Source organism: Mirounga angustirostris, unplaced genomic scaffold (genome assembly GCF_029215605.1).
Source record: "Mirounga angustirostris isolate CCGP_5_RB_7025 unplaced genomic scaffold, mMirAng1.0.hap1 SCAF_17, whole genome shotgun sequence".
NCBI lineage: Eukaryota > Metazoa > Chordata > Mammalia > Carnivora > Phocidae > Mirounga > Mirounga angustirostris.
Window position 1 is genome coordinate 7,374,007 of NW_026991725.1, and position 26,366 is coordinate 7,400,372.

Sequence of the window (26,366 nt, forward strand, 5' to 3'; positions counted from 1 at the left end):
TCGGGGCCCTCACTGCCTGGGGACCACCCACAGCTCAGCCTTCCCTCCATTGGACTGCTCTTTGTCCCTGCTGTGGCCCCAGGGCTCACGCCAACCTGGGGGCAGAAGACCACGGAATCCAACAGGGCAGCGCTGGAAAGGCCCTGAGAGACCTTTTAGCTCACGTGCCTCATGGTGTTGATGGGGAAACTGAGGCCTACGCTGGGGCATGAACTGGGCCGAACACCTCCACCACACTGGAGTCCTTCCCATTCTGGGACAGAGGGAGTAATTAGTACATGAAAAGGCCAGACTCCTCCGAAGGTGTATCTATCTACCTGCCTGCCTGTCTACCCAGTTGTCCATTCTCCCTTGCTTCCCCCATGACACGTGGAAATTAGCGCAGCCGACACTGACTTACCAAGTAAGGCAGCGACTTCATATGCCTTCTTCTGTTCAATTGTCTCATAATTGAGAGCTTCAAAAAATATATCCAGAACAAGGATGTTCTCTCTGCAGAGGGAATATTCAGGACCATATGTGGTGAGAACCCTCAGGGGCCACACAGACCATCTAACACAGCTTTACCCTTGACAGCAGGAGAAGCTGAGCCCACGAAAGTGCAACAACTGGCCCAAAGTTAGAGCTGGTTGGTGACAGAGCTGGCCTTGGAGCTAAGAGTCCTGACCCCCAGCCTAGTGCTCTCTATAGACCAGAAGCACGTATCAGCTGTGCCCCTCTGTCCCTCAGCTATCTCCTCCTTGTGTCCTTTCCATGAGTCCTACCTGGTGTCCAGGTCTCTGGGCCCCCAAAGCGTCTTCCTGGTTCCTCACCAGCAGGTGAGCTCAGTACTCTCTTGACAAGCTCTTCACTCTTTGGTTGTGCTTGCCCCAGCTGACCTCCTGGGTACTCTGTACCCACTCCTGACAGCCCCCCATGTTTCTACTTGGATTTTTCTTTTTTAAAAAAGATTTATTTATGAGGGGCGGAGCAAGATGGTGGAGGAGTAGGAGACCTGGATTTCGTCTCCTCTCAGGAATTCAGCTGGATAGGGATCAAACCATTCTGAACACCTACAAACTCAACAAAGGATTGAAGAAAAGAATAGCAACAACTCTCTGAACAGAAAAGTGACCACTTTCTGGAAGGTAGGACGTGCGGAGAAGTGAATCTGAGGTGATATTCGGGAGGATAGACGGTGGGGGAGGGGCCTCTGTCAGCCATTCTGGCAAGTGATAGAACTGCAGAGCACAAAATCAGAAATTTTAGAAGTCTGCTCCGCTGAGGGACATCACTCTGGTGGCTAAGCGGGGGGTGGAACCCTCGTGGGACAGTGTGGTCTCAGGACCCTCGGGGTCACAGAAAGACCGGGGGTGCCTGAGTGTGGTGGAGCTCCCAGGTATCAGAGCGGGAAGCCGTCTGCAGAGACAGAGCCCAACCGTGGGCTCTCAGCTCGGGGTTGCCATAAACTGTGATCCGCGGCACAGCCGGGACACTGCTCCTCCAGCAGGGACCCAAAAAGCGGCAGATCCGGGGAGACTCCCCTTCCTCCCCTGGGAGGAGTGGCGCGGGAGCGCACCACAGGGATCTGCTGGGTTTGGAGACTCCACACAGGATCGGGTGCCGGAGATAGAAATGTGCGGTCACAGGCCGGGTGAGCATGGAGTGCGGCCGGAGACCGGGGAGCCAGGAGTGACTGACTGCTTTTCTCTGGGGGCACACTGAGGAGCAGGGCCCCGAGTTCTCAGCTCCTCTGGGGCGGAGATTGGGAGGCCGCCATTTTCACTCTGCCTCCAAAGCTCTACGGAAAGCTTGCAGGGAACAAAAGCTCCAGAGAGCAACCGGAGCAGATTACTTAGCCTGGACGGGCAAGGGCGGGGCAATTCCGCCTCTGGCAAAGACATTTGGAAACCACGGCAACAGGCCCCTCCCCCAGAAGATCAGCGAGAACAGCCAGCCAAGACCAAGTTTACCGATCAATGAAAACGGCAGAATTCCAGCGCTAAGGGAATACTACACATAGAATTCATAGCTTTTTTACCATGATTCTTTAGTCGTTCAAAGTTAATTTTTTTAACTGCTTTTTTTTTTCTTTTTTTGAATTTTTCTTTTTCCCTTTTTCAACCAACATATTATCAATCCCTTTTTTAAAAAACATTTTTATTTTTCATTTTTAGAGTCATATTCTATCCCTTCATAGTAGTTACCCATATTTTTGGCATATATATATAAGTTGTTCTCTCTTTAAAATTTTGAGATAGTTTCTTCTAACATATCAAAATATACCCTAAATCTCTAGTATATGTTTTTTTTCTACTCCCTGCCTGATCACATTCTCTCCCTTTTTTTTTTTAAGATTTTTATTTATTTATTTGACTGAGAGAGAGATAGCGAGAGCAGGAACACAAGCAGGGGGAGTGGGAGAGGGAGAAGCAGGCTTCCTGCCGAGCAGGGAGCCCGATGTGGGACTCGATCCCAGGACCCTGGGATCATGACCTGAGCCGAAGGCAGATGCTTAACGACTGAGCCACCCAGGCGCCCTCTTTTTTCTTTTTTTAAAACCTCTTCTTTCTTTTTTCAAACAACTTCTTATCAATTCCTTTTATAATTTTTTTTTTATTTGACAGAGAGAGACACAGCGAGAGAGGGAACACAAGCAGGGGGAGTGGGAGAGGGAGAAGCAGGCTTCCCGCAGAGCAGGGAGCCCGATGTGGGACTCGATCCCAGGACCCTGGGATCATGACCTGAGCTGAAGGCAGTCGCTTAACCAACTGAGCCACCCAGGCGCCCTATAAAATTTTTTATAATTTCCATCTTTACAGTCATATTCCATCCCTTCATCATATCAACCCTTATTTTTGTACATATATAAGTTTTTCTTTCTTTAAAATTTTGAGAGGCACTTTCTTCTAACAGACCAAAATACACCCAGAATCTAGTGCGTGGCACTGATCTATATACCAGCCTGATCATATTTGATCACATTCTGATTTTTGTTGTTGTTGTTCATTTTGATCTGTTTTTGTTTGTTTTTATCTTTATCTTTTTCTCTTTTTTTTCTTTTTCTTTTTTCTCTCATTCCCTTTCTCTTCCCACTGCATCAGGTCTTTTCTGATTTGTTTAGAGTATATTTTCTGGGGACATTGTTACTCTGCTAGCAGTTTGTTGTCTCATTAATCTATTCTCCTCTGGACAAAATGACAAGACGGAAAAAATCACCTCAACAAAAAGAACAAGAGGTAGTACCGACTGCCAGGGACCTACTCAATATGGATATTAATACGATGTCAGATCTAGAGTTCAGAATCATCACTTTAAAGATACTAACTGGGCTTGAAAAAAGCATGGAAGTTATTAGAGAAACCCTTTCTGGAGAAGTAAAAGAACTAAAATCTAACCAAGTCGAAATAAAAAAGGCTATTAATGAGGTGCAATCAAATATGGGGGCGCTAACTGCTAGGATAAATGAGGCAGAAGAGAGAATCAGTGATACAGAAGACCAAATGATGGAAAATAAAGAAGCTGAGAAAAAGAAAGATAAATTACTGGATCACGAGGGCAGAATTCGAGAGATAAGTGATACCATAAGATGAAACAACATTAGAATACTTGGGATCCCAGAAGAAGAAGAAAGAGAGAGAGGGGCAGAAGGTATAATGGAGCAAATTATAGCAGAGAACTTCCCTAATTTGGGGAAGGAAACAGGCATCAAAATCCAGGAAGCACAGAGAACCCCTCTCAAAATCAATACAAATAGGTCAACACCCCGACATCTAATAGTAAAACTTATGAGTCTCATAGACAAAGAGAAAATCCTGAAAGCAGCTCGGGAGAAAAGATCTGTAACCTACAATGGTAGAAAAGTTAGCATTGGCAACAGACCTATCCACAGAGACCTGGCAGGCCAGAAAGGACTGGCAGGATATATTCAGAGCACTAAATGAGAAAAATATGCAGCCAAGAATACTATATCCAGCTAGGCTGTCATTGAAAATTGAAGGAGAGATAAAAAGCTTCCAGGACAAACAAAAACTAAAGGAATTTGCAAACACAAAACCAGCCCTACAAGAAATCTTGAAAGGGGTCCTCTAAACTAAGAGAGACCCTAAAAGCAACATAGACCAGAAAGGAACACAGACAATATATAGTAACATTCACCTTACAGGCAATACAATGGCACTAAATTCCTATCTTTCGATAGTTACCCTGAATGTAAATGGGCTAAATGCCCCAATCAAAAGACACAGGCTATCAGATTGGATTAAAAAACAAGACCCATTGATATGCTGTCAGCAAGAGACTCATTTTAGACCCAAAGACACCCCCAGATTGAAAGTGAGGGGGTGGAAAACCATTTACCATGCTAATGGACACCAAAAGAAAGCTGGGGTGGCAATCCTTATATCAGACAAATTAGATTTTAAACCAAAGACTGTAATAAGAGATGAGGAAGGACACTATATCCTACTTAAAGGATCTATCCAACAAGAAGATCTAACAATTGTAAATATCTATGCCCCTAACATGGGAGCAGCCAATTATATAAGGCAATTAATAACAAAAGCAAAGAAACACATCGACAACAATACAATAATAGTGGGGGACTTTAACAACCCCCTCACTGAAATGGACAGATCGTCTAAGCAAAAGATCAACAAGGAAATAAAGACTTTAAATGACACACTGGACCAAATGGACTTCACAGACATATTCAGAACATTCCATCCCAAAGCAACGGAATACACATTCTTCTCTAGTGCCCATGGAACATTCTCCAGAATCGATCACATCCTAGGTCATCAATCAGGTCTCAACTGGTACCAAAAGATTGGGATCATTCCCTGCCTATTTTCAGACCACAATGCTTTGAAACTAGAACTCAATCACAAGAGGAAAGTCGGAAAGAACTCCAATACATGGAGGATAAAGAGCATCCTACCGAAGAATGAATGGGTCAACCAGGAAATTAAAGAAGAATTAAAAAAATTCATGGAAACCAATGAAAATGAAAACACAACTGTTCAAAATCTTTGGGATGCAGCAAAAGCAGTCCTAAGAGGAAAGTATATAGCAACACAAGCCTTTCTCAAGAAACAAGAAGGGTCTCAAGTACACAACCTAACCCTACACCTAAAGGAGCTGGAGAAAGAACAGCAAATAAAGCCTAAACCCAGCAGGAGAAGAGAAATAATAAAGATCAGAGCAGAAATCAATGAAACAGAAACTAAAAGAACAGTAGAACAGATCAACGAAACTAGGAGCTGGTTCTTTGAAAGAATTAACAAGATTGATAAACCCCTGGCCAGACTTATCAAAAAGAAAAATGACCTAAATCAACAAAATCATGAATGAAAGAGGAGAGATCACAACCAACACCAAAGAAATACAAACAATGATAAGAACATATTATGAGCGACTCTATGCCAGCAAATGAGATCACCTGGAAGAAACGGATGCATTCCTAGAGATGTAGCAACTACCAAAACTGAACCAGGAAGAAATAGAAAACCTGAACAGACCTATAACCACTAAGGAAATTGAAGCGGTCATCAAAAATCTCCCAAAAAAACCCGCCCAGGGCCAGATGGCTTCCCAGGGGAATTCTACCAAACATTTCAAGAAGAATTAATACCTATTCTTCTGAAACTGTTCCAAAAAATAGAAATGGAAGGAAACCTTCCAAACTCATTTTATGAGGCCAGCATTACCTTGATCCCAAAACCAGACAAAGACCCCATCAAAAAGGAGAATTACAGACCAATATCCCTGATGAACATGGATGCCTAAATTCTCACCAAAATACTAGCCAATAGGATCCAACAGTACATTAAAAGGATTATTCACCACGACCAAGTGGGATTTATCCCTGGGCTGCAAGGTTGGTTCGACATCTGCAAATCAATCAACATGATACAATACATTAACAAAAGAAAGAACAAGAATCATAGGATCCTCTCAATAGATGCAGAAAAAGCATTTGACAAAGTACAGCATCCTTTCTTGATCAAAACTCTTCAGAGTATAGGCATAGAGGGTACATACCTCAATATCATAAAAGCCATCTATGAAAAACCTACAGCGAATATCATTCTCAATGGGGAAAAACAGAGAGCTTCCCCCCTAAGGTCAGGAACGCGGCAGGGATGTCCACTATCACCACTGCTATTCAACATAGTATTGAAAGTCCTAGCCACAGCCATCAGACAACAAAAAGAAATCAAAGGCATCCAAATGGGTAAAGAAGAAGTCAAACTCTCACTCTTTGCAGATGATGTGATACTTTCTGTGGAAATCCCAAAAGACTCCACCCCAAAACTGCTAGAACTCATACAGGAATTCAGTAAAGTGGCAGGATAGATAATCAATGCACAGAAGTCAGTGGCATTCCTATACACCAACAAGACAGAAGAAAGAGCAATTAAGGAGTCGATCCCATTTACAATTGCACCCAAAACCATAAGATACCTAGGAATAAATCTAACCAAAGAGACAAAGGATCTGTACTCAGAAAACTGTAAAATACTCATGAAAGAAATTGAGGAAGACACAAAGAAATGGAAAAACGTTCCATGCTCATGGATTGGAAGAACAAATATTGTGAAGATGTCAATGCTACCTAGAGCAATCTACGCATTCAATGCAATCCCCATCAAAATACCATCCACTTTTTTCAAAGAAATGGAACAAATCATCCTAAAATTTGTATGGAACCAGAAAAGACCCCGCATAGCCAGATGAATGTTGAAAAAGAAAAGCAAAGCGGGCAGCATCACAATTCCGGACTTCCAGCTCTATTACAAAGCTGTCATCATCAAGACAGTATGGTACTGGCACAGAAACAGACAGATCAATGGAACAGAATAGAGAGCCCAGAAAGGGACCCTCAACTCTATGGTCAACTCATCTTTGACAAAGCAGGAAAGAATGGCCAAAGGAAAAAAGACAGTCTCTTCAACAAATGGTGTTGGGAAAATTGGACAGCCACATGCAGAAGAATGAAACTGGACCATTTCCTTACACCACACACAAAAATAGACTCCAAATGGTTGAAAGACCTCAATGTGAGACAGGAGTCCATCAAAATCCTAAAGGAGAACACAGGCAGCAACCTCTTCGACCTCAGCCGCAGCAACTTCTTCCTAGAAACATCACCAAAGGCAAGGGAAGCAAGGGCAAAAATGAACTACTGGGACTTCATCAAGATAAAAAGCTTTTGCAAAGCAAAGGAAACAGTCAACAAAACCAAAAGACAACCGACAGAATGGGAGAAGATATTTGCAAATGACATATCAGATAAAGGGCTAGTATCCAAAATCTATAAAGAACTCATCAAACTCAACACCCAAAGAACAAAGAATCCAATCAAGAAATGGGCAGAAGACACAAACGGACATTTTTCCAAAGAAGACATCCAAATGGCCAACAGACACATGAAAAAGTGCTCAATATCGCTCGGCATCAGGGAAATCCAAATCAAAACCTCAATGAGATACCACCTCACACCAGTCAGAATGCCTAAAATTAACAAGTCAGGAAATGACAGATGTTGGCGGGAACCCTCCTACACTGTTGGTGGGAATGCAAGCTGGTGCAGCCACTCTAGAAAACAGTATGGAGGTTCCTCAAAAAGTTGAAAATAGAGATACCCTATGACCCAGCAATTGCACTACTGGGTATTTACCCCAAAGATACAAAAGTAGGGATCCGAAAGGGTACGTGCACCCCGAAGTTTATAGCAACTATGTCCACAATAGCCAAACTGTGGAAAGAGCCAAGATGTCCATCGACAGATGAATGGCTAAAGAAGAGGTGGTGTATATATATACAATGGAATATTATGCAACCATCAAAAGGAATGAGATCTTGACATTTGCAACCACATGGATGCAACTGGAGAGTATTATGTTGAGCGAAATAAGTCAAATAGAGAAAGACATGTGTCATATGACTTCACTGATATGAGGAATTCTTTTTTTTTTAAGATTTTATTTATTTGAGAGAGAATGAGAAAGAGAGAGCACATGAGAGGGGGGAGGGTCAGAAGGAGAAGCAGACTCCCTGCTGAGCAGGAAGCCCGATGCAGGACTCGATCCTGAGACTCCAGGATCATGACCTGAGCTGAAGGCAGTCGCTTAACCAACTGAGCCACCCAGGCGCCCGATATGAGGAATTCTTAATTGCAGGAAACAAACTGAGGGTTGCTGGAGTGGGGGGTGGGGTGGGAGGGAGGGGGTGACTGGGTGATAGATACTGGGGAGGGTATGTGCTCTGGTAAGCGCTGTGAATTGTGCAAGACTGTTGAATCTCAGATCTGTACCTCTGAAACAAATAATGCAATATATGTTAAGGAAAAAAAAGAAGAAGAAGGTAGCAGGAGGGGAAGATGAAGGGGGGGGAATCGGAGGGGTAGACGAACCATGAGAGACGATGGACGAACCATGAGAGACGATGGACTCTGAAAATCAAACTGAGGGTTCTAGAGGGGAGGGGTGGGAGAGTGGGTTAGCCTTGTGATGGGTATTGAGGAGGGCACATTCTGCATGGAGCACTGGGTGTTATGCACAAACAATGAATCATGGAACAGTACATCTAAAACTAATGATGTAATGTATGGAGATTAACATAAGAATAAAAAAATTAAAAAAAACCCACTCATATGTCCCAAATTTATTTCCCTGTAAAATGTTATTTTATGAAAAAACTGTGAAGTTGGAAATCATTCTGAGGTGCAATGCAGGTTTTATAGACTCCAATGTTCTTCTTTTTTTTTTTTTTGGTCCGGTATGTTTTCCACCTAATACCAGTGGTGCTGATACGAGAGAGTCCACATGCTTCTTTCATTCCCCTGATCTAGAAGTTCGAATCTGAGTAAGGGAGAAAATGGAGATAGCCCGAAAGAAATGCTAATTAAAGCAGAGATCACTCTTTTTTAAAATTAAAAAAAAATTTAAAAAAAAGATTTATTTATTTACTTGAGAGAGAGAGAGTACGAGTGGTTGGGGCAGAAGGAGAGGGAGAGCGAGAATCTCAAGCAGACTCCTGCACTGAGCGCAGAGCCTGACGTGGGGCTCGATCTCACAACACTGAGATCATGACCAGAGCTGAAACCTAGAGTCTGATACTTAACCAACAGTGCCACCTGGGCGCCCCCCTACTTGGATATATAACAAGCTTCTCCTACTGGGAGCCCCCGATTCTAGCACTGCCAAGTCAGCTGCCAGAGTCAGGGAGGGTTTTTAGGGAGCAAATGTAGATCTGGCTGAGGGGTTCCCTTTTGCTCCTTTAGGTAGGTGTGTTAACAAGACACATCTTGGCAGGCAAAATCATCATTGCTGGCAGGACATCTGCTCAACAGCGGGGCCTGGCACCTCCTATTCGCCATCTCCTTCATCCCTGGTCACAGTGGCCTTGGTGCACTTTGTTCTCACCCTGCTCAGCCAAAGCTGCCCCAGGATGGGCTCTGGTGGCGGTGCTGGCAGGAGGGAGTGGCTGGTGAGAGAGAAGCAGATCCTCCTCCCCCTTGCAGGGCTCCCTGAGGCACCACTCAAAGTAAGGGTCACCATGGCTTGCCTGGGTTATGGCACCTGCCTCCTACCAGGCTCCCGCACTTTCTTCTGGCTTCCCTTCTGTCCTCTACACCTCCGCCTGAAGGATCTCTCTAAAACTGTTAAACTAAGTCACATTAAAAAAAAATTACAGCTCAAAATCGACTTCAGAGCAGGGCGCCTGGGCTGGCTCTGTCTGTACAGCGTGTGGCTCTTGATCTCAGGGTCGTGAGTTCAAGCCCCATGTTGGGTGTGGAGATTACTTAAAATAAAAAAAACCTTTAAAAAAAATTACAATTCAGTTCCTCAGTCACAGGCTACATTCAGAATGCTCAACAGCCACGTGTGGTTAGTGGCTCCCATGTTGGCCATCACAGACACAGAACATTTCCATCTGTGTAGAAAGTTCTGTTGCAGGGCAGTGGTCCAAAATACACATTTGAGGCTGTCACCCACCCACTCGAATCTCTTCCGAGGCTCCCTATTCTCTTTGGGGAAAGTCAGTCCCTGTCCCCCACCCCACGGCCAGCTCCCCCAACAAGGTGCTCTTGCTCTGCCACATCACCTGCCGAGGCTCTCTCTGGCCCGTCTCTTGTCTGCTCTGCACCAATCCTCTCTGCTCAGCCTCTGCCTGGGACACCTCTTCTCTCAGGGATTTCATTCATTTATTCTGTTAGAAGACATTTTTTGAGCGCCAACTATGTGCCAGACACTCTCCAGCAGAGAACAAGAGGAAAGGCTCCTGCTTTCAGGGAGCTTTCAATCTAGTGGGAAACACACACACACACACGAATATGGAATTCCATACTTGGATGTGTTATAAAGGAAAACACCAGATGCTTGGAGAGAAAAATAAAGGGAGGGGCACTCATTTAGCTGTTTGAGGAGATGACCTTTAAATGGAGACGTGCACAATGAGGAACCAGTTAGGTAACATGTGAGAGGAAAAGCATTCCGGGCAGAGGGAAGGGAATGTGCAAGGCCTCCCTGGAAAACTCCTTCAAGCTCAATGGCTGGGAGCTGTGTCTTAACCATTATTGTTTTTGCTTTCTGAGTCTGAAACACAGAGTTTGGCCCATAGCAGTGTTCTATTAATATCTGCTAAATAGAGCCAACTGCTTCCCTTTGCCCTCTTCCTTAATTGCTCCCAGTTCCTCCTCGATCCACCCCTTCTCCCCCTGCCTACCATGCCCACTTGGCTTACGAGATATATTTTTCTGATTTGTTAAATTTCTTCTCCAGGTACTTGGCAGACGTCTTGCTGGGGATCTTCACCATGGAGAGCTCTTTGTTGTAGCGGGTCAGGTTGCAGGGTGTCCTGCAGAGACAGTAATTACTGTCCTTCTCCGCTAGCAGACCTGGAGGGGAGACAGGGGCGGGTCTTAGTCAGGTGTGGGGGCGGGGCCCCTGGGTTCCAGGGGCGGGCATGAGCTGGGAGGGGGTGCCTTCCCCCAGGGGCAGTGACGGGTGGAGCGCTGCGGAGAGAAGGGGAACTGGGCGTTGGCACTAGGTTGGTAAGTGTGGGAGCTCTCATAAAATGGTGCCCACTCTTTCTAGGTTTCTCTTTGTCCTGGTCTCCTTTGACTTCCTTTATTTTTATGTTGCCCTTTAAAAATTGTTGAAAAGGCACCACTTTGGAGAAGAGGCTTCCAGAGAGTCCTGGCGCCCTCAGCTTCCCAGAGCCTTCTTCTCTGTTCCTAGCCTCAGTGTTCTCATCCACAAAGTGGGTCTCCCATCAAGGGCAAACATGGGAGACCATTTTATCTGAAACCCAGGGCTCCGTGGTATTCCCTCTGTGGCTCTACCCTAACCAGACCCTGCCTCTTCTGTCTGCTGGGTTAGGGCACAAGCAAAGATCCCCAATTCCTGTCCCTAGAAGCAACCTCCCTGCATCTGGAACGTTTCTTTCCTTCAAGCTCCTCTTAGGACAGGGTGGCTAAAGACATACTTCTCTCCCTCCGTCTCTCTGAGCATCGCAGTGTTACCCACGGGCTTTGTTGATTCTGTACTCCAAAGAGAGATGTCTTTGTATACGTTAGAAGTCTCTCATTCTCTCTAAGCCCCACCTCCCCCCCACCAGTCCTTCTGGAAGCATCTGGACGCAGGAGTCCAGAGCTGTCCTGGCTTAGCTCCAGCAAGTGCAGCTGCTGAATGAAATTGAGTCCAAATGATTTAAACACTCTTTCTGCTTGTCTTGATTATAAATCACTTCCCAGGTCCAGAGAGAGGCAGGCATGTGGAGTGGGTCTAGCTTTGGGGTTGCAGCTTGTTTGTGGGATCTCCCACACCCGGAAGTTGTCCAGTGGGGGAATCCAGCAGTTATTCCAAACTGCAAGCACCCAGCAGGAGGAGGACGAGGGGGAAATACACGCCGGCCGCCCCTCCTTCTCACCCCATCTCCTTCGGTGCCCACCTGGTTGTCCACTGTCCATCCTCTCTCCATCTCTGTCCGCTCCGCTGTGGTCCCCAGTGCTCTCCTTTTCCCCCAAACCCCAACGCATCTCTACCCGTACCTCTCTACTGCCGTTCTCTCCCCCAGTGCTTGGTCAGCCCTCAACCGCCCACCTGCATCCCTGCATCTGATCCCCCCTTCTCTTCCTCCTCCTCTCACCTTCCTCTCCTGTCCCCATTTCTCCCACACCCAGAGGGCCTCCGAGGTCTCAATCTCAGGCCCCCACTCCATTTGTCCCCCAGTACTGACCTAGGGCAGGTTCTGCGCACTCCTTGTGCTGCTCAGGAGTACAGAAAGGGGCATCCCCTGCAAAGAAGAGACACAAAGAGAGGTACTCAGGCAGCAACATCTCCCTCCTGGGCTGGGGAAGAGGAGTGCATCCTACAATCGGGAGGGGTAGCATACCCAGCCGGCATTCAGAAGGGAACCTCCATATAAGGGAACCACCAATCAGAGCTGCCTGCCGGCAGTTGGGGCCCAGTGTACTCAGAGCCAGGGGATTGGGTCTGCTCTGTCTGTGAGCTTGGGCAGGCCATAATAGAGTCCGCCTAGCTAACTTCTCCCAGATTGCTGTGCTGGTCCACCCAGCTCAGGTGGGTGGTACATGAGAAAGCCTTGGTGGCTGAAAGCAGGGAGATGGTGGAAAGCACCTCCTGTGGCTGGTGCGCATCATTGTCTGTAACTCACATGGGTACCTCCTGCAATAAGAAACACTGTGTCTGTTTTACCCATGGGTGCGAGACTTGAGGCTTAAGTATCCTGCCTTCCCAGGACACCAGAGCTAGCAGTGATGGAGGTGGGCTTTGAACCCAGGCCAGTGTGACCCCGAGGCCAGGAATCTTTCCAACAGCAGCACTCTGCTTTGAGCAAGGGCTGCTTTGTAAGTCTCCTGTTGCTCTGCCTTTAATTGCACACTAGTAACTGAGATGCCAGGAACAGTGTCATGAGTGGAATCATTAAAATCTACTGCTTGCTTTTGGCTCAGGTTCCATGGGGGGAACCTCACTGGCTGCTGACTCGGTCTGAGCATCAGGCAGGTAATATTCAGCTATATTCTCCTCTCTGGTCTCTTGGTAGAAATCCAGAAACCACCCTCGTCCACACATTTTTTTTTTCTTTTGCCAAGTGCTAAAGTTAAACCTACCACAATATCCTTTCCTTACTATTTCCCTAAACACCTTTTTCAAGAGCTAACTGATATGCTTCTTCCTTTCCTCCTTTCCAAGAGTAACAATTTAAATGTTATGTTTCCCTTTTTGCTCTGTCTTCTGGGAGTCTCCGACAATTTCAAAGATCAGCAATCATCCATTTAGATTACTAGGAAAATTGTTGATTACTGATGAAATAATTCAGAATTTTGCTAGAAGCATGTTCATCTCAGCATTGGTTTTACCAGAAAACAACTGATAATCAACTAAATGTCTGATGTAAGGATTTAGTTAAATAAACTTAAAGTATGATACAACTATGAAATAGTAGCCATGAAATATCATAGAGACGTTCCCAACACATCAGTCAACAGTACTTTTGGTTTCCTCTCCCCATGTGCTAATACAATGACCACTGACTTTTGCACTTTTATATTTTAGCCTAATTTGATCCTCATAACAACTAACGATTGTGTTTTAAAGATAATGAAGGTAAGAACAGAAAGGTTTAGTAACTTTTGTCAGGTCACACAGAAAGTGAATGGAAGAATTTGAATCAAAAGCCAACGTCCCTGCCTCCAGCCCATCATTCTTCCTTCTATGCTGCAATACCAAACTCTTCATGCTCGAATCAGCCCTCCCACCCTCCATCTCCTGCACTTCTGCTTCTGATTAGCTGACCATCTCTAATGAGATCATCTAATGAGATGGTTACATGCCTTGTTAGTCTGACAACAGAAATTTCAGCATATGCACATTTATTTGCTGGCTGATGGACTTTTGCCTCCTTCAAAAGAGTGCTAGACATTTAGATGCAAGAAGGGAATCATCTGGATGAAAGCAATAGACACCTGGATGTTTGAACAGGTACCATACAAGGATTCAAGAATTGTAAGCAACTCAGATACCTGGACATTGAACTCTAGGAGGTAAGAGCAGCAAACAATTAGCACACATATTGAGCACTGGGAGGAACGTTCTTCAAACATCTGGACGCTTCTGGACACCAGGATGCTGCCTTGGTTGCTAACAGGATGCTTCTATCTGCCCTCTAAGTGTTTGGGACCAAACACTAGCCTTTCCAGAACAGAATCCCTGTGGATCCTCGTGGAGTGGGTACAGTGTTTCCCACTGGGGTGTGAAGTGCAGAGAAGGTCCCAGGCAGTCCCTGGCACTGACCTGGCATGTGGACCATGCGGCAGTTACAGTTCTCCACGATGTAGCGCGTCTCGCAGTCAATCCGACAGGCAGTGATACTGTAAACAGGAAAGAAGTCGAGTCCCATCTCTGAGGATCGGCACTCGCCCCAGGGTGGGGGCAGGTATGTGAGCTGCAAGACAAGAAGGTGGAGGCAGCAGTCAGCCCTGGAGGTTCAGCATCAACAGCCCCAGTATCTCATTCATTCACTTATTCAATCAACAAACAATTATTGAGCATCTCCTACATGACAATTTAACTCCATTGACCTCATAGGCTTTCAGCATTGGGCTCCAATACTAGTTTACCTGTCTTGTAACCTTCCCATAAATGCTGATCTCAGTCTCTTATACATGCCACATGTCTTTCTACTTCCATACTTTGTCATCTCGAGTCACTTGGAATGACCCAACTAAATTCTACCGTCTTGCCTGGGAACAGTGAGACTCTAGACCTAGACTTGGGGGCCAAAGCCTGCAGGAGGGTCCAGGAAGAAATGGCATAATCAGTGTTATTTATGATCTGTGGCCCAGACTAGAGCAACTCTCCAGTGTCATGCTATGGACCGACATCTTTGGGGAAAATGTCATTCTTATTTTCAGAGGTCCAATGACCATAGAACACTGTCATGCCTATGGTATGTGCCTGCTGGAGATGGGGAAGGTGAAGGATGAGGGAAACTAACGGCTGTAAGCACTTACTGTGTGTTAAGCCCAAGCTAATTCCTTTATACCTATCTTTTTAAAAAAATTGAAGAATAAAAAAGCAATAAAATGCATAAGTCTTCAGAGCACAGTTCAACAAATTCTGAAAAATGTATACACCTGTATACCTACCACTTAAATCAAGACTTGCACTTTTTAAAAAAGATTTATTTATTTACTTGAGAGAGAGAGAGAAAGTTTGAGTGCAGGGGAGGGGCAGAGAGAGAGAGTGATTCTCAAGCAGGCTCCCTGCTGCGTGCGGAGCCCTACACAGGGCTTGATCCCAGGACCCTGATATCATGACCTGAGCGGCTCAAGAGTCGGCTGCTCAACTGACTGAGATACCCAGGCCACCCCAAGACCTAAGACACTTTTTTTTTGTCATCCCACATGTGCTTTATATTATATTTTATTTTTTTAAACATTTTTAACATTTTATTTTATTCTTTAGTTTTTTATTCTTATGTTAATCCCCATACATTACATCATTAGTTTTAGATGTAGTGTTCCATGATTCATTGTGCATAACACCCAGTGCTCCATGCAGAATGTGCCCTCCTCAATACCCATCACCAGGCTAACCCATCCTCCCACCCCCCTCCCCTCTAGAACCCTCAGTTTGTTTTTCAGAGTCCATCGTCTCTCATGGTTCGTCTCCCCCTCCGATTTCCCCAACTTCATTCTTCCCTTCCTGCTACCTTCTTCTTCTTCTTTTTTTTTCTTAACATATATTGCGTTGTTTCAGAGGTACAGATCTGAGATTCAACCATCTTGCACAATTCACAGCGCTTACCAGAGCACATACCCTCCCCAGTGTCTATCACCCAGTCACCCCATCCCTCCCACCGACCCCCACTCAGGCAACCCTCAATTTGTTTCCTGTGATTAAGAATTCCTCATATCAGTGAAGTCATATGATACACGTCTTTCTCTGACTTATTTCAGTTGGTATTGGAGCGGGAAGCCAGCTGCAGAGACGGAGTCAAGGCATGGGCTCTCAGCTCAGGGTTGCCATAAACCGTGATCCACGGCACAGTCGGGACACTGCTCCTCCAGCAGGGACCCAACAAGCAGCAGATCCGGGGAGACTCACCTTCTTCCCTGGGAGGAGCAGCATGGGAGTGCACCACAGGGATCTGCTGGGTTTGGAGACTCCACACCGAGTCAGGTGCCAGAGATAGAAACTTGCGGTCACGGGCTGGGTGATCATGGAGTGCAGCTGGAGACCGGGGATATGGGAGTGACTGCTTTTCTGTGGGGGTGCACTGAGGAGCGAAGCCCCGAGTTCTCGGCTCCAGGGCGGAGATTGGGAGGCCGCCATTTTAACTCTCTGCCTCCAAAGCAGTTCAGAAAGCTTGCAGGGAACAAAAGCTCCTGAGAGCAAACCTGAGCAGATTACTTAGCCGGGACCGGGCAAGGGCGGGGCAATTCCGCCTCCGGCAAAGACATTTGGAAACCATGGCAACAGGCCCCTCCCCCAGGAGATCAGCGAGAACAGCCAGCCAAGACCAAGTTTACCCATCAAAGAGAAGGGCAGAACTCCAGCGCTAGGGGAATACTGCACATAGAATTCATGGCTTTTTTTTACCACGATTCTTTAGTCTTTCAAAGTTAATTATTTTTGTAACTTTTTTTTTTTGAATTTTTCTTTTTCCCTTTTTCAACCATCTTATCAATCCCCTTTTTAAAAAACATTTTTATTTTTCATTTTTAGAGTAATATTCTATCCCTTCATAGTAGTTACCTATATTTTTGGCATATATATATAAGTTGTTCTCTCTTTAAAATTCTGAGATAGTTTCTTCTAACAGATCAAAATATACTCTAAATCTCTAGAGTATGGTTTTTTCCTACTCCCACGCCTGATCACATTCTTTCCCTTTTTTTCCTTTTTAAAAAAATCCTCTTTCTTTTTTCAAACAACATATCAATTCCTTTTATAAAATTTTTTATAATTTCCATCTTTACAGTCATATTCCATCCCTTCATCATTTCAACCCTTATATTTGTACGTATATAAGTTTTTCTTTCTTTAAAATTTTGGGAAGCACTTTCTTTTAACAGACCAAAATACAACCAAAATCTAGTGTGTGGCACTGATCTATATACCAGCCTGATCGTATTTGATCACATTCTGTTTTTGCTTTGTTTTGTTTTGTTCTGTTTTTGCTGTTTTTACCTTTACCTTTATCTTTTTCTTTTTCTTTTTTCTCTCTTTCCCTTTCTTTCCCCCCTGCTTCAGGTCCTTTCTGATTTGTTTAGAGTATATTTTCTGGAGACGTTGTTACCTGCTAGCCTTTTGTTCTCTCATTAATCTATTCTCCTCTGCACAAAATGACAAGACGGAAAAAATCACCTCAACAAAAAGAACGAGAGGTAGTACTGACTGCTAGGGACCTACTCAATACGGACATTAGTACGATGTCAGATCTAGAGTTCAGAATCATCACTTTAAAGATACTAGCTGGGCTTGAAAAAAGCATGGAAGTTATTAGAGAAACTCTTTCTGGAGAAGTAAAAGAACTAAAATCTAACCAAGTAGAAATCAAAAAGGCTATTAATGAGGTGCAATCAAATATGGGGGCGCTAACTGCTAGGATAAATGAGGCAGAAGCTAGAATCAGTGATATATAAGACCAAATGATGGAAAATAAAGTTGAGGAAAAGAGAGATAAACAACTACTGGATCACGAGGGCAGAATTCAAGAGATAAGAGATAGCATAAGACAAAACAACATTAGAATACTTGGGATCCCAGAAGAAGAAGAAAGAGAGAGAGGGGCAGAAGGTATAATGGAGCAAATTATAGCAGAGAACTTCCCTAATTTGGGGAAGGAAACAGGCATCGAAATCCAGGAAGCACAGAGAACCCCTCTCAAAATCAATACAAATAGGTCAACACCCCAACATCTAAGAGTAAAACTTACGAGCCTCAGAGATGAGAAAATCCTGAAAGCAGCTCACGAGAAGAGATCTGTAACCTACAATGGTAGAAAAGTTAGATTGGCAACAGACCTATCCACAGAGACCTGGCAGGCCAGAAAGGACTGGCAGGATATATTCAGAGCACTAAATGAGAAAAATATGCAGCCAAGAATACTATATCCAGCTAGGCTGTCATTGAAAATTGAAGGAGAGATAAAAAGCTTCCAGGACAAACAAAAACTAAAGGAATTTGCAAACGTGAAACCAGCCCTACAGGAAATCTTGAAAAGGGTCCTCTAAGCAAAGAGAGAGCCTAAAAGCAAAAGAGACCAGAAAGGAACACAGACAATATACAGTAACAGTCACCTTACAGGCAATACAATGGCACTAAATTCCTATCTTTTGATAGTTACCCTGAATATAAATGGGCTAAATGCCCCAATCTAAAGACACAGGCTATCAGATTGGATTAAAAAACAAGACTCATCAATATGCTGTCTGCAAGAGACTCATTTTAGAACAAAGACACACCCAGAATTTATTTATTTATTTAATTTATTCATTTTTATTAAAAAAATTTTTTTTCTTATGTTAATCCCCATATATTACATCATTAGTTTTAGATGTAGTGTTCCATGATTCATTGTGCATAACTCACAATGCTCCATGCAGAATGTGCCCTCCTCAATACCCATCACCAGGCTAACCCATCCTCCCACTCCCCTCACCTCTAGAACCCTAAGTTTGTTTTTCAGAGTCCATCGTCTCTCATGGTTCATCTCCCCCTCCGATTTCCCCCCTTCATTCTTCCCCTCCTGCTACCTTCTTCTTCTTTTTTTTTCTTAACATATATTGCATTATTTGTTTCAGAGGTACAGATCTGAGACTCAACAGTCTTGCACAATTCACAACGCTTACCAGAGCACATGCCCTCCCCATTGTCTATTACCCAGTCACCCCCTCCCTCCCACCCCACCCCCCCACTCCAGCAAACCTCAGTTTGTTTTTGGCCATTAAGAATTCCTCATATCAGTGAAGTCATAAGATACATGTGACACCCCCAGATTTAAAGTGAGGGTGTGGAAAACAATTTATGATGCTAATGGACACCAAAAGAAAGCTGGGGTGCCAATCCTTATAGTAGACAAATTAGATTTTAAACCAAAGACTATAATAAGAGATGAGAAAGGACACTATATCCTACTTAAAGGATCTATCCAACAAGAAGATCTAACTATTGTAAATATCTATGCCCCTAACATGGGAGCAGCCAATTATATAAGGCAATTAATAACAAAAGCAAAGAAACACATCGACAACAATACAATAATAGTGGGGGACTTTAACACCCCCCTCACTGAAATGGACAGATCGTCTAAGCAAAAGATCAACAAGGAAATAAAGACTTTAAATGACACACTGGACCAAATGGACTTCACAGACATATTCAGAACATTCCATCCCAAAGCAACGGAATACACATTCTTCTCTAGTGCCCATGAACATTCCCCAGAATTGATCACATCCTAGGTCATAAATCAGGTCTCAACTGGTACCAAAAGATTGGGACCATTCCCTGCCTATTTTCAGACCACAATGCTTTGAAACTAGAACTCAATCACAAGAGGAAAGTTGGAAAGAACTTAAATACATGGAAGCTAAAGAGCATCCTGCTGAAGAATGAATGGGTCAACCAGGAAATTAAAGAAGAATTAAAAAAATTCATGGAAACCAATGAAAATGAAAACACAACTGTTCAAAATCTTTGGGATGCAGCAAAGGCAGTCCTAAGAGGAAAGTATATAGCAATACAAGCCTTTCTCAAAAAACAAGAAAGGTATCAAGTACACAACCCAAACCTACACCTCAAGGAGCTGGAGAAAGAACAGCAAATAAAGCCTAAACCCAGCAGGAGAAGAGAAATCATAAAGATCAGAGCAGAAATCAATGAAATAGAAACTAAAAGAACAGTAGAACAGATCAACAAAACTAGGAGCTGGTTCTTTCAAAGAATTAACAAGATTGATAAATCCCTGGCCAGACTTATCAAAAAGAAAAGAGAAATGACCCAAATCAACAAAAAAATGAATGAAAGAGGAGAGATCACAACCAACACCAAAGAAATACAAACAATGATAAGAACATATTATGAGCAACTCTATGCCAGCAAATGAGATCACCTGGAAGAAACGGATGCATTCCTAGAGATGTAGCAACTACCAAAACTGAACCAGGAAGAAATAAATAACCTGAACAGACGTATAACCACTAAGGAAATTGAAGCAGTCATCAAAAATCTCCCAACAAACAAAAGCCCAGGGCCAGATGGCTTCCCAGGGGAATTCTACCAAACATTCCAAGAAGAATTAATACCTATTCTTCTGAAACTGTTCCAAAAAATAGAAACGGAAGAAAAACTTCCAAACTCATTTTATGAGGCCATCATTACCTTGATCCGAAAACCAAAGACTCCATCCAAAAGGAGAATTACAGACCAATTTCCCTGATGAACATGGATGCCTAAATTCTCACCAAAATACTAGTCAATAGGATCCAACAGTACATTAAAAGGATTATTCACCATGACCAAGTGGGATTTATCCCTGGGCTGCAAGTTGGTTCAACATCTGCAAATCAATGAACATGACACAATACATTAACAAAAGAACAAGTATTATATGATCCTCTTAATAGATGCAGAAAAAACATTTGACAAAGTACAGCATCCTTTCTTGATCAAAATTTTTCAGAGTATAGGCATAGAGGGTACATACCTCAATATCATAAAAGCCATCTATGAAAAACCCACAGCGAATATCATTCTCAGTGAGGAAAAAAAGAGCTTTCCCCTTAAGGTCAGAAACACGGCAGGGATGTCCACTATCACCACTGCTATTCAACGTAGTATTAGAAGTCTTAGCCAGGGCAATCAGAGAACAAAAAGAAATAAAATGCATCCTAATTGGCAAAGAAGAAGTCAAACTCTCACTCTTTGCAGATGATATACTTTATGTGGAAAACCCAAAAGACTCCACCCCAAAACTGCTAGAACTCATACAGGAATTCACTAAAGTGGCAGGATAGAAAATCAATGCAGAGAAATCAGTGACATTCCTATACACCAACAACAAGACAGAAGAAAGAAATTAAGGAGTCGATCCCATTTACAATTGCACCCAAAAGCATAAGATACCTAGGAATAAATCTAACCAAAGAGACAAAGGATCTGTACTCAGAAAACTATAAAATACTCATGAAAGAAATTGAGGAAGACACAAAGAAATGGAAAAACATTCCATGCTCATGGATTGGAAGAACAAACATTGTGAAGATGTCAATGCTACCTAGAGCAATCTACATATTCAATGCAATCCCCATCAAAATACCATCCACTTTTTTCAAAGAAATGGAACAAATCATCCTAAAATTTGTATGGAACCAGAAAAGACCCCGCATAGCCAGAGGAATGTTGGAAAAGAAAAGCAAAGTGGGCGGCATCACAATTCCGGACTTCCAGCTCTATTACAAAGCTGTCATCATCAAGACAGTATGGTACTGGCACAGAAACAAACACATCGATCAATGGAACAGAATAGAGAGCCCAGAAATGGACCCTCAACTCTATGGTCAACTCGTGTTTGGCAAAGCAGGAAAGAATGGCCAAAGGAAACAAGTCTCTTCAACAAATGGTGTTGGGAAAACTGGACAGCCACATGCAGAAGAATGAAACTGGACCATTTCCTTACACCACACACAAAAATAGACTCCAAATGGTTGAAAGACCTCAATGTGAGACAGGAGTTCATCAAAATCCTAATGGAGAACACAGGCAGCAACCTCTTCGACCTCAGCCGCAGCAACTTCTTCCTAGAAACATCGCCAAAGGCAAGGGAAGCAAGGGCAAAAATGAACTATTGGGACTTCATCAAGATAAAAAGCTTTTGCAAAGCAAAGGAAACAGTCAACAAAACCAAAAGACAGAATGGGAGAAGATATTTGCAAATGACATATCAGATAAAGGGCTAGTATCCAAAATCTATAAAGAACTCATCAAACTCAACACCCAAAGAACAAAGAATCCAATCAAGAAATGGGCAGAAGACACAAACGGACATTTTTCCAAAGAAGACATCCAAATGGCCAACAGACACATGAAAAAGTGCTCATTATCGCTCGGCATCAGGGAAATCCAAATCAAAACCTCAATGAGATACCACCTCACACCAGTCAGAATGCCTAGAATTAACAAGTCAGGAAACGACAGATGTTGGCAGGGATGCGGAGAAACGGGAACCCTCCTACACTGTTGGTGGGAATGCAAGCTGGTGCAGCCACTCTAGAAAACAGTATGGAGGTTCCTCAAAAAGTTGAAAATAGAGATACCCTATGACCCAGCAATTGCACTACTGGGTATTTACCCCAAAGATACAAAAGTAGGGATCCGAAAGGGTACGTGCACCCCGATGTTTATAGCAGCAATGTCCACAATAGCCAAACTGTGGAAAGAGCCAAGATGTCCATCAACAGATGAATGGCTAAAGAAGACGTGGTATATATATATATACACACACACACACACACACACACACACAATGGAATATTATGCAGCCATCAAAAGGAATGAGATCTTGCCATTTGCAACGACGTGGATGAAACTGGAGGGTATTATGCTGAGCGAAGTAAGTCAAACAGAGAAAGACATATATCATATGATCTCACCGATATGAGGAATTCTTAATCTCAGGAAACAAACTGAGGGTTGCTGTAGTGGGGGGGGTTGGAGGGATGGGGTGGCTGGGTGATAGACACTGGGGAGGGTATGTGCTCTGGTAAGCGCTGTGAATTGTGCAAGATGGTTGAATCTCACATCTGTACCTCTGACACAAATAATGCAATATGTTAAGAAAAAAAGAAGATAAGCAGGAAGGGAAGAATGAAGAGAGGGAAATCGGAGGGGGAGACAAACCATGAGAAAAGATGGATTCTGAAAAACAAACTGAGGGTTCTAGAAGGGAGGGGATGGGAGCTTGGGTTAGCCTGGTGATGGGTATTAAAGAGGGCACGTTCTGCATGGAGCACTGGGTGTTATGCACAATGAATCATGGAACACTATATCTATAACTAATGATGTAATGTATGGTGATTAACATGACAATACAAAGGGAAAAAAAGTGCATTACCCAGTGGGGGAAAAATGGCAGAGGAGTAGGGGACCTTATTTCAACTTTTCCCCGGAATTTAGCTGGATATCTACCAGACCACTCTGGGCACCCATGAAACCAGCCTGAAATGTAAGAACATATGGATCTCTACACACAGAATATCGCAGGCAGTTGGTTTTTAGGTACAAAGCAGGGAGCCATGATTCCGCAGGCAGATATCAGAGATAAATGGCAGCGGGAGGGTGCCTGGCCTGGGGGATCCTACACCACCGGTGAGTGACAACCTCACACTCTGTGAACAGGAACAGACTCTCAGACCGGTAGTGGCGGGGAAAGGACACTAGGGCAGCCCCCGGGGCAGAAACCCGGAGTGGCGGGGTCGCGCCTGCGAACTGCAGCCCCTGGGGCAGAAACCCAGAGCGGTGGGGTCACACGTGTGGGAGCTGTGAGGGTCTGCAGCTTTAGAAGCACAAAGGGCAGAGACCTGCCCCAATCTGGAGGCAGGACTGGGAGCGCTGCAGAAGGGTGCACAACCCAGGATGCTGAGTTTATAGCAGCACGGACAGAAAGAGAGAGGGTGTGGCCTGGAGAGCTCACTGAACAGACTGTGCTCTCTCTGCTCTGAGGAGAGGGTTGGAAAAGGTCTCTTCTGCTCTGACTCGGGGAAGAGATGCAGAAAGCCACCAGGGAAAACTGCCAGAGAACAGAAGCCCCAAAGACTGATTTCTGCTGAGCCCATCCCCCGCCACAGGGGGGCAGGGCAACACCGCCCAAACAGGGTTGCCTGAGTAACAGTGTAGCAGGCACCTCCAGCAGAAGACAGGCTGGGAAAACAAAAGGCCAGCAACCCTAAGGTCCCAAGAAAACAGGTGCATCTTGCTTGGGTTCTGGTCAATAATTTGGACTCTATACATTCCCTCAAACACCCACCAACAGAATGACTAGGAGGAGGAACCCCCAAAATAGAAAAGACTCAGAGATTATGACTTATGCTGTGGATTTACAAATGGATGCAGATATAACCAAGATGTCAGAGATGGAATTCAGGTTAGCAATTGTGAAGACAGTGGCTAGAATGGAGAAATCAATTAATGGCAACATAGAGTCTCTAAGGGCAGAAATAAAAGGGGAATTGGCAGAACTTAAAATTGCTATCAATGAGATCCAATCCAATCTAGATAATCTAACAGCTAGGGTAACTGAGACAGAAGAGAGAATAAGTGACCTGGAAGACAATATAATAGATAAAAAGGGAAAAGAGGAGGCCAGGGAAAAACAACTCAGAATCCATGAGAATAGAACCAGAGAAATAAGTGACACAATGAAGCGTTCCGATGTCAGAATAATTGGAATCCTGGAGGGAGTGGAGAGAGAGGACTAGAAAATGTATTTGAGCAAATCGTAGCTGAAAACTTCCCTAATCTGGGGAATGAAACAAACATTCGAGTCCTAGAGGCAGAGAGGACCCCTCCTAGATCAAGGAAAACAGGCCAACACCCCGGCATGTAATAGTAAAACTTGCAAATCTTAGAACCAAGGAAACCATCTTAAGGGCAGTTGGGGGAAGAGATTCCTTAAGTACAGAGGGAGGAACATCAGAATAACATCAAACCAATACACAGAGACCTGGCAAGCCAGAAAGGCCTGGCAAGACATATTCAGGGTACTAAATGAGAAGAACATGCAGTCAAGAATACTTTATCTGGCAAGGTTTTCATTTAGTATGGATGGAGAGATGCAGAGCTTCCACGGCCGGCAGAAACTGAAAGAATATGTGACCACTAAGCTGGCCCTGCAAGAAATATTAAGGGGGGTTCTATAAAAGGAGAAAGACCCCAAGAGTGATCTACAACAGAAATTTACAAGGACAATCTATAAAAACAACGTCTTCACAGGCAACATGATGACAATTCATATCTTTCAATAATCACTCTCAATGTGAATGGCCTAAATGTTCCCATAAAACGGCACAGGGTTGCAGATTGGATAAAAAGACAGGACCCATCCATATCCTGTTTACAGGAGACTCATTTTGAACCTAAAGATACATCCAGACTGAAAGTGAAGGGATGGAGCTCCATCTTCCATGCCAGCAGACCTCAAAAGAAAGCTGGGGTAGCAATTCTTATATCAGAAAAATTAGATTTTAAACTAAAATCTGTAATAGGAGACACAGGACACTCTCATTCTTGAAGGTTCTATCCAACAAGAAGATCTAACAATTGTAAATATCTATGCCCCCAACATGGGAGCAGCCATCTACATAAGCCAACTGTTAACCAAAATAAAGTCATATGGATAAGAATACATTAATTGTAGGAGACTTCAATACTCCACTCTCAGCAATGGACAGATCATCTAAGCAGAAAATCAGCAAGGAAACAAGAGCTTTGAATGACATTGGACTAGATGGACCTCATAGATATTTACAGATCATTCCACCCTAAAACAACAGAATTCTCCTTCTTCTGGCGTGCACATGGAACTTTCTCCAGAATAGACCATATACTGGGTCACAAATCAGGTCTCAACCAATACCAAAATATTGAGATTTTTCCTTGTGTATTCTCAGACCACAGTGCTCTAAAACTGGAATTTAATTATAAGAAAAAATTTGGCAGAAATTCAAACACTTGGAAGCTAAAGACCACTCTGCTCAAGAATGTTTGGGTTAACCAGGAAATCAAAGAAGAACTTAAACATTCATGGAAATGAAAGAATGAAAATAGATCGGTCCAAAACCTATGGGATACTGCAAAGGTGGTCCTAAGGGGGAAATACATAGCCATCCAAGCCTCACTCAAAATAGAAAAATCCCAAATTCACCAAATAACTACACCTTAAAGAACAAGAGAAAAAGCAACAAATGACACCTAAGCCACGAATTAGAAGAGCAATAATTAATATTAAAGCAGAAATCAATGAATTAGAAACCAGAAACACAGTAGATCAGATCAACGAAACTAGAAGTTGATTCTTTGAAAGAATTAATAAGATCGATAAACCACTAGTCAGACTTATCAAAAAAAAAGAGAGAGAGAGAAAGGACCCAAATTAATTAAATTATGAATTAAAGGGGAGAGATCACGACCAACACCAAGGAAATAGAAACAATTATTGGAAATTATTATCAACAAATATATGCCAATAAACTGAGCAATCTGGATAAAATGGAGGCCTTCCTGGATACATAAGCTGCCAGAACAAACAGGAAGAAATTGACAACCTGCATAGGCCAATAACCAGTAACGAGA

General features: G+C 43.7%; 1 protein-coding gene across 2 annotated transcripts in view; it reads right to left on the minus strand.

Moving 5' to 3' along the window:
- The window catches only part of ASIC2 (acid sensing ion channel subunit 2), a 1,092,109-nt gene that overhangs the window by 6,651 nt on the left and 1,059,092 nt on the right, over positions 1-26,366 (minus strand). For both annotated transcript variants that reach the window (XM_064582186.1, XM_064582185.1), the window contains exons 4-7: positions 14,304-14,454; positions 12,226-12,282; positions 10,729-10,882; positions 401-492 (exon numbers count right to left, since the gene is read on the minus strand). In XM_064582186.1, coding sequence (XP_064438256.1) covers positions 401-492; positions 10,729-10,882; positions 12,226-12,282; positions 14,304-14,454 — 454 coding nt within the window. The remainder of the gene's footprint in view (positions 1-400; positions 493-10,728; positions 10,883-12,225; positions 12,283-14,303; positions 14,455-26,366) is intronic.